The sequence below is a fragment of the Zingiber officinale genome, chromosome 2B (genome assembly GCF_018446385.1).
Source record: "Zingiber officinale cultivar Zhangliang chromosome 2B, Zo_v1.1, whole genome shotgun sequence".
Taxonomy (NCBI): domain Eukaryota; kingdom Viridiplantae; phylum Streptophyta; class Magnoliopsida; order Zingiberales; family Zingiberaceae; genus Zingiber; species Zingiber officinale.
Genome location: NC_055989.1, coordinates 150094880 through 150103987, shown reverse-complemented (window position 1 = coordinate 150103987; position 9108 = coordinate 150094880). Strand labels below are relative to the sequence as shown.

At 36.4% G+C, this 9108-nt stretch overlaps 1 protein-coding gene across 1 annotated transcript; it reads right to left on the bottom strand.

The window, feature by feature from the left end:
- Positions 1-364: 364 nt before the first annotated feature.
- LOC122047819 (probable protein ABIL1) lies at positions 365-3416 on the bottom strand. Its single transcript, XM_042609306.1, has 9 exons — positions 3265-3416; positions 2689-2771; positions 2009-2159; positions 1838-1937; positions 1661-1741; positions 1512-1581; positions 1373-1425; positions 1187-1293; positions 365-616 (listed from the first exon to the last, which is right to left on the bottom strand). Exons 1-9 carry the CDS (start codon positions 3349-3351, stop codon positions 458-460), a joined length of 891 nt encoding a protein of 296 aa, XP_042465240.1. The 5' UTR covers positions 3352-3416; the 3' UTR covers positions 365-457.
- Between the last annotated feature and the right edge of the window lie 5692 nt (positions 3417-9108).

The following is a 9108-nucleotide window of genomic DNA, read 5'->3' as shown; positions in this document are numbered from 1 at the left end:
CAATTTCTTCAATAATCTCAGCAGCAAACACTTGCAGTTTTGACGTTGTACATGATCTTTGAAAGCATGGCAGAAGTCGTTGATTAGAACATCACAGTTGTGATAGTCGATAGCGGTTGCCTTTTCATTCTATGATACTTGTGATATTTATCAAGCAGACAAGATAAGAACAAGGTTGGCAATCGCCTAGATCTGTCAAATTCAAATTTTTAAGGTACGCATTTTTTAAAAATATTTTTGTTGTCTTTGATATTGGTAGAGATGTTATTTTAAAATTACAAATTTTATATAATGAACGCATGTTTTGTTCTTATTGAACTTAATACAAGTAGAAAGGCAAGATTATACACTTGACTCTGAGATGTGCAACAACAAATACATCAATTAGTAGTTGCTTAGTGTTTCACCAGAATACAGAGCTTAGACAGAAGCTAACAAAGGAAATATAATAGCAACATCAAGAGACTGAGATGTTTCTCGAAGTCAAGGTTTTTGGCTTTGAGAAAAATACTGAAAGCATGCTTCTGCTTCGAGTTCGAGGCCTATAAATTTGAAGTGCACCATGACCATGAAGGGATTTTATTGCTGGGACAGGTTTGGATGCCTCTTTCGAACCCTGTAAAGAAATAAACAACCACTTCTGAGATCTAGTAGCCAGATATGCTAAAGAAGAGCATGGACAACTTTCCCTGCCCCTCCGTTTCTGTGCTAGACTTGGATTTGCATGATTGGCAAGGTGTATCGGAAAGACAGGCCAAGTTTCCATGACTTTGATCTCCCTAGTCCCAAGGGCATGAAGCCATGAAGAGCCCCATAAGTAGAATGAATTCAATCGAAGAAAGATGAGATGAGAGTCAGATGTTGATGAATGAGAGGGAATAAGGATCATTTCCACCATATCACCATGGAACTCATCCAGTCATTCTTCTCTCACACACACACATCCCTACTAATTGTAAAACAGATTGGAAAATGTCACAGTTGGAGTCCTCCATGGAAGGAAACCAAATCAACTTATAGATGGGCCCTCGACTTGCCCTTATAGAGGCCAAAGTCTCAGTTTTTCCTTACCTTCGAACTCCTCCCCAATGGAGGAAAAGAGTGGAAGGGAAAAAGATATCAGTTGTTTTACCTCATAATTCTCAAATTTGGATGAATGGGAGATTATAGTTAATTGGAGACTTACCGCCAAGCCAAATTTGTTAGAGGCTATATCTGAAGTTGCATTGCCATTAGCTGCCAGGAGATGGTTTGCACTTGGAGAGGAGAGTGATGCAGCAGCCTCTTCTGGGACTAAAATTTCCATTTCGCAATCAACTAATGTCAAGACACATAAGTCCATCTTAATGAAATGTTAAACAATCGAGCATACCTAAAAGATGGAATAGTTCAGCCTTTATTTTTGAAGTCCTAGGATCTCCGAGGCTGCAAGAAGGGGAGACCGTAATGTTTTGATACTACCATGAACACAATATCAGCATGATCATACTCGCAAAACACAATAGACTTGCCATGGCAATGCGCTGGAAGTTCCACCTGATGTAGCTAAATGCCAGGAAAGAGTTTTTGACGAAGATTTGCCTTTGCCAACAGAATTGAAAGTTACTAATTAGGCAACAACTATCCGAGCAATAACGAATATGATTCGAAAATAGCATACCTGATGTCCCAGAACTAGGTTTTGCTGTTACATCGCTTTTTGGTGGCATTTGCATACTGCTAATCGCAGTTTTATCGAGACCTGGCTTGGGCATTACAAATCGAAATTACATCACTGGTATCTTTGGTTCTCAAAACTTAAAACTAAACAAGAAAACATTGCTTCTCTAAAACATACTTGGCAAAGTGTAATGCTTATGATGCCTCAAAGTTCTGAAGGACATTTGGTGCTGGATACGACCTTCTTTATCCACATAAGCTTGGCAAGTCGACGATCGCTGAAAAGATAATGACATCAACACACCCCAAGCAACCAGTTAAAACTGTCGGAGATTATCACCAGGCCTACCTGTCTCAAACATGAAATCCCAGACTCCACTATTGATACGTCAAACATTTGTTGTTCAAACAGGTCTGTCAGTTTAGAAGCAACAGTGCCAAGATGATCCACTGCATTCACGAGGGCTCGAACAGCGTAACCTTTTAGATTATCCAATACCCTACGTGATAGTTTAAGTTCAAAGGTGGATGACATAGTTGCATTTAAACGAAGAATTACGATACATATTCGCACTGAAGCAGGATGCATCTACAAGTCCCACAAGGAATCATTAATCTCACCACCAGTGTTCTTGAATGGTATTAATTCAGGAGTTTTGCCCTTAGTCCCTTTGAAATTTGACTCAAAGTAGATAGTATGAAACAGTAAGGGCGTTTCGGGGAAGGACCTATTGTAGGTAGTTTTATCTTGCATTGCAAAAGACTATTTTCACGACTTAAATCCATGACTAGTAGGTCACACGGTAGCAACCTAACAGACAGTGTGAGTGTAAATTGTATCAATCTTAAGAAACATATCAGATTTGATGAAATTGTTCAACATGTAGCATGAGGAACCAAAGCAAGTATGAGAGTAATCCCAAAACAAGATAACTCATTCCATGGAAAATCAAAGAAAGGACTGAAATAACAATTCAAAAGATTCAATTGAAAAATAAAAACAATAAAATTGGGGGGAAAAAAACTCACATCTGTTTCTGCTCATTGTGAAGGTAAGAGCTTTCACAATACTCAGCAGCAGTGTAAAGTTGAGGTCTCAGGTTCTTGAGTTCCTGCATTGATTGAGCGAGTTGCAGATCTGATTCGCGTCTATACTTGAATTAAAAGCAAACCACCGTCAAAAACAAAATCGAATGCAAAATTTGACTGGCCGATTACTTCAACTCAAAGTCTTCTTAGTTCTTCAGAACGAAATAAAGGAGAAGTTTTTCCGCCGAATCGAACAAAAATAGCAATTTCCTCGAATCGCCTGCATCAATAGAGTGAGCTGCAGATCTAATTCCCAATTTCACAAAGCAAACACTTCGACACAAAAGGGGAAAATTTGGAACCGGACCAAACAAATGTATCATTCTGCTCAAATCCCGGAAAACCTAGGACGGCGAATGGGACACTGCAGACAAATCCGTTCGCCAAAGCAACGCAAAACCTCGAGGATTCCGACACCAAAAGACGAAGAGGATTCGAAAGAGGAAAGGAGGATTATCGAAAGGCGCGACCGATCTGGAGGCGGACATGAAGGTGTGGGCGAAGGGGAAAAGGAACCTGCAAGGCCTTGACGAAGCTCTTGCTCCTCTCCATGGAGACCTCGTCGAATGTCATAGGGCAGTTCTCCGACCGCGGTGGCTGCATCCTCCTCCTCCTCCTCCTCCACCACCGCCACCACCACGTGAAAAAGGAGGATCAGTTGAGCGTGGCGCCGGGGAAATTGAAGACGAAGCAATACCGGGAATTTGGTTTTGGTATCGCAACTTTAAACATTTTTAAATGAACCCTTATTAGTTAATATATTACATTTAGCCCTTAATTTTAATCAAAGGTAGATCCGCTACCTTAGCGGCCCCCCTAGTACCGGAGAGATACCATGCATCCACCGTATACGCTACGCCCTGGGGGCGTCCTTAATTTTAATCAAGCCATGCCGTTATATTTACCACGGTAGATCAAATTGATGATTAATAATTATAATATAAAGTATAATTTTTTTATCTCTATAATTTAGTTATTTTTAAAATGTCTATTGTTAGGACTTCCATAATCCGACTACATGAGTGAATAATTATTATTTTTAAAATGTCAGATAAATGACAACTGTTAACTTTTCATTTATAGTTATCATTATTTTTTCTAAAAATGGTGGAAAAGATTGAAATAAATATTTCTTAACATATAAAGGGTGAAATAGAGAAATTAACAAAGGAGCAAAGTGAATTTTTCTACATTTTTCATAATCGACCATCTTTGATTTAATCATGTTGAATTTAGGGTAGTCGGGGTGTAAATTCCTGGTCCCTGTATAACTCACCCTACCTGCCACATGCTCGCTCAGGATACTATGATTTATCTCTCTCATAATGGCCTTGGGTCGGGTATGACGGGAGCGCTGGGGGCGAGCGATTTCGCCTTTTGCCACATGTTGAATTCAGGAGTAAAACGGCTAAATTCTGAAAAGGTTGGGATTAAAATATATTGAAAAGATCAACAGAGGGGCCAATGTGAAAATTTTCTCTTATCCAGGTGAGGGAAGGGCAACCATTCATGCGACAACGGACACAAACTGTTCGTTTTCTTTGAGATTCGTGCTATAGCGGAGCAGAGGCACAATCACTCAAAGAGTCAAAGTAGTTGAGAAAAGCAGGACGCGGATTAATTAACCTCAAACAACGTCATTAAAGCCACCTAATTACTACACTAATAATTGACGGGCCTAATCAGCCTCGCTGTGTCCTTCTTCGGCTTGCTTGAAGAGCTGGGCCTAGGCCGAGCTGTTCGGTTCGATCCGACCGGAACCTGCCCTGGTATCATACTGTCATTTTCTTGATTCCTTCAATCTTTTCGTGCTTAATCAAAGAATGAAAAAAAATTGAGAAAGAATCTCTTGGTCTTAAGATTGTCTCGAACTGAGTGTTATTATTGTCTTAAGTATCATCTATAGAATTTTGATGTTATAAAAATGATAGTCACGCACAAAGCTCTTATTAATATGAAGTTTTAGAAAAGGATTAAATCGTATTAAATTGATTATATATAGTCTTCCTCGGCATTATAAATTATTTCTACAACTTAAATCTATACCCATAACAATAACTCTATCCGTTGCACTAAAATTTCCCTTCAAAATTTGATGTTATAATCATTATAATATTTTATTTTTATATAAGTGCAGCTATGATCTAGCTTAGCATGATAGCCACTAAGAAAATATCAACAAACAATAAAATTTCTATTGAACTCGATATGCTATGTTTAGTTCAACAACTAAACAGTCCTAAATTTTCATGTAGATTGATCATGTCCAAAAATTGAGTTAGACGGATCATCAGATGAGATGGATGAATTGTTAATCGAATCACGATGCCCCAAAGCGGGATATACTGAGATGACTTTTATGTTGACTAAATCGTCAGAAGTCCTTTGGTCAACACTGTTGGATCGTGAATTCGATAGAGGGGGTGAATATCGATTAAAATTTTAACGAAAGTACGTAGCGGAAAAATCGAAAGCAGAAAGAATGACACAAGTAGTTTTTACTTGGTTCGGAGCCTGTGTCGACTCCTACTCCAAGGCCTGTATTCGTTGAGTGCTTTCATTGGACAATCATTAATAATTCGAAGAATAATTACAGAATTGAAGTACATGAATTATATATGGAAAACAAAATCGACAATAAAAAAAATAGAAAAAAGAAATAACATTTGTTGGAGAGTTTTCGCAGTGTCGCAGGAATACAGGAGAGCAGATTGTAAGTTGTTCTGTGACTCCAACCTTTACCCTCCTTATATAGGAGGTTCAGGGCACCTGGATCCCTTCAGGCACCCTAAATATGACGTAGCCGAGCCAACCAGGAATCTCCACGTGGCGAATTGACGTTGGGGATAAAATTCACCTCCGGGCGCCCGGATCCCTTCCGAGCGCCCGAACCCTTGTTTTCCAGCGATTTCTTTCCTGTAAGAAAACGTTAGTCCGAGACAAATATATATCCTGCAAAATAGAGTGTTAGCACAGTTTATCAAAAAAATATTAATTAGATTCCGTCTCCTCAAGACCGGAATCTAGTTATGATCTCAACTTAGATTTTCGAAATGGATCTGACGCGTCCTCACAATCACTCTCCTCCAATGACTTACCTCCACTTACTTGTCATACGTCCGGTAAGCCCTTCGACCCTTCTGGACTTCGTGCCAACTATCCGGTCAGTCCGTTGACCTAGCTGAACTTCGTGCCAAACGTCCGGTCAACCCATCGACCCGTTTGGACTTCATGCCAGCTATCTGGTCGGTCCATCGACCTGTCTGGGCTTCTCCTGCACACTCGGTCAGAGTGTTAGATAACAACGAAACTAACTTAACCTATTTTGTCATTCATCAAAACTTGAATTAGACCGTTAGTGATAACCACACCAACAATCTCCCCCTTTTTGATCCAATGACAACTTGGTTAAGTTAGTGAAAAACATATGCAAGTAAAAGCAAACATTTATTAGGTGGTTAAGTTAGCTTAGCTTTGTTTCGAATTTTGTTGTTTAACTAATTTAAACCACCTAACCCTCCCCCTTTGACATTCATCAAAAATGAACATAAAAAAATAAAAGGACGTTTAGAAATGCAAGTCAGATTAGCTTGGGGGAGTTTAAGCTAAAAATATAGAAAGATAGCTTTTGTTTTAAGCTTATATCTTTTTCAAAAAAGTGATTTTAGAAAGATGACTTAAAGATAGTTATCTTTGAAATTTGTAATTTTAACTTAGTTTTTCGAAATAAGTTTTGCAAATCAAACACATATTAGTAGTGTTAAGTCCAGTTTTCGAATCAAGTTTTCAAAATTAAATAAAATTTTATTTCTCAAGACTTAGTGTTTTAAAATCTAACTAAGTAAAATCTGTTTTCAAAACTTAAGTTTTTTTAAATAAATTTAAAATATATATATATATTTTGAAAACTAAGTAGAATATAATTTTCAAGATGAAAAATCTAAGTTACAAACTAGAATAAGGTTTATTTTTCAAAATTAAGTCTAAAAAATATGAATTTCAAAATTAAGTTTGAAAAGTTTAGAGTTCGAAAATAAAACTAATTTTCAAACCTAAGTTTAAACATTTCAATTAAGTAAGTCTAATTTTCAAACCTGTGTTTGAAAAGTCAAAAAAAAAAAATACTTAGATAGTGTTAAATTGATTTAAAAGAAGATATTTTTCAAAAATTAATTTCAAAATAGGTATAAAAATAATTAATCCTCCCCTTGAACCTGACATTACAAAAGTTGTCTAACCAATTAGCTACTTATTAACTATGAGATGATAGCAGCTTTCACTTGGTTAGTCAGGTTAAGTCAAACTGTGATCAGTTAGTGTTTGACTAAACTGAATGACTTAACCTGATTAATGTTTGTTTGGTATTTAACGCTCAGACTTATGTCGATGCACTGAAATAAGCATCTTAACTCTTAAGTCCAGACAATTTGCCTATGCATCTCACCCCTTTCTATGTTCGGAAATCACAAACAAAGGAATCCTAAGGTGTTGGTGAGATGTTCAAGTATTAGCCCTAGGGGAACATGTTTTCTAAGGAATTGTTCTAGTCTAAGGCTAAAACTTATTTAAAATTTTAGAAATGGAAGATTTTTTAAAAAATAAAGATTTTATCCTAGAATTTGAAAATATTATTTTTGAAAACAGTTTTTGCAATTTTAGTATTCTAGTCTATTAAACATATCCCTAATTTTCTATATAGATTGCTAAATTGACTTTCAGGGAGGAGTTTGGTAAATATGTCAGCTAAATTATATTTGGACTCAATATACTTGAGTTCAATGTCTCCTTTAGTGACATGATTCCTGATAAATTGGTGCCTAATTTCAATGTGTTTGGTTCTGGAATGATACACAGGATTTTTTGTTAAATTAATTGAGCTAATATTGTCAATTAATACTTTTACATTTGTAAGGTTTAAGTTAAAGTCTTTTAAAGTGTGCATCATCCATAATAGTTGGGCAACACATTCTCCAATGGCTATATATTCTAACTCAGTTGTAGACAAATCAACGCAGTGTTGCTTTCTACTAAACTAGCTGACAAGTAATGGACCTAGTAGTTGACATCCACCACTTGTACTTTTGCAGTCTAATTTGCACCCAGTATAATCTGAGTCAGAATACCCTATTAATTCAAAATTGTTGGTTCTAGGATACCAAATTCCTACATTTGTTATTCCTTTAAGGTATCTAAAGATTCTTTTGACTTGAGTCAAATGAGATTCTTTAGCACAGGTTTGGTATCTAGCACATACTCACTGCAAATAAAATATCAAATCGACTTGCAGTTAAGTACAGTAGGCTACCTATGGCACTCCTATAGTATTTTAAGTCGATTGGTTTTCCATTTGGGTCGTCGTCTAGAATAATATTAATTGTCATAGGTGTTTTTATTTCTTTAGTATTTTCCATCCTGAATTTTTAAGTAATTCTTTGGTATATTTTTGTTGATAAATATAATTTCCCTCATTTGTTTGTTTGATTTGCAATCCTAAAAAGTAAGTTAATTTTCTTACTAAACTCATTTCAAATTCTTATTCCATTAAGTTTGTGAATTTTTCTAAAAATTCTGAATTAGTTGAGCCAAAAATAATATCATCTACATAGATTTGGGCTATAAATATGTCCTCTTTTATTAATTTAACGAATAGGGTTGGGTCAATTTGACATTGGTTAAACCCTTTGGATATTAGGTAAGAGGTTAACCTTTCATACCAGGCTGCTTAAGTCCGTATAAGGCTTTCTTTAATTTAAAGACATAGTTAGGGTGCTCTAGACATTCAAACCCAGGTGATTGGCCTACATAGACTTTCTCTTTGATCAACCCATTTAGAAAGACAGATTTGACGTCCATTTGCTGCATAACTGAGTAACATTCTAATAGACTCTAATCTAGCCACTGGGGCATAAGTTTCATCATAGTCAAGTCCTTCAACTTGACTAAACCCCTTAGCGACTAACCTAACTTTATTTCTGGTAATTTCCCCAGTTTTGCTTAATTTATTTCTAAACACCCATTTTATTTCTATTATTTTCTTATTTTTGGGTGGTGGTACTAAGTCTCAAACTTCATTACGCTCAAATTGACCTAGTTCATCTTGCATAGCTATGACTCAGTCTCGATCAAATAATGATTCAGCTACGATTTTGGGTTCAGTTTTTGAAATCAGAGAAATTTAACTTAGGTTTCTAAAAGATGACTTAGTCTGAACCCTTAAGTCTGGATCACCAATTATTTGATCAATTGGATGATTTGGGTTGACTCTTATAGTTCTAGGCGGTTGATTTTCTAAAGGTTCTTCTTCTTCTTCGTGATCATTGATTCCTTCTTGATTACTATTTTCTTGAATAAATTCAATTG

Bases quoted from the DNA above. Each gene is read 5' to 3' on its own strand.
- LOC122047819 (XM_042609306.1), bottom strand. From the start codon at position 3,351: ATGCAGCCACCGCGGTCGGAGAACTGCCCTATGACATTCGACGAGGTC. The intron at 1,426-1,511 runs GCAAGTCTATTG...CCCTTCTTGCAG, and splicing joins ACTTCCAGCGCATTGCCATG to CCTCGGAGATCCTAGGACTT. The intron at 1,294-1,372 runs GTATGCTCGATT...TGGAAATTTTAG, and splicing joins TGAACTATTCCATCTTTTAG to TCCCAGAAGAGGCTGCTGCA.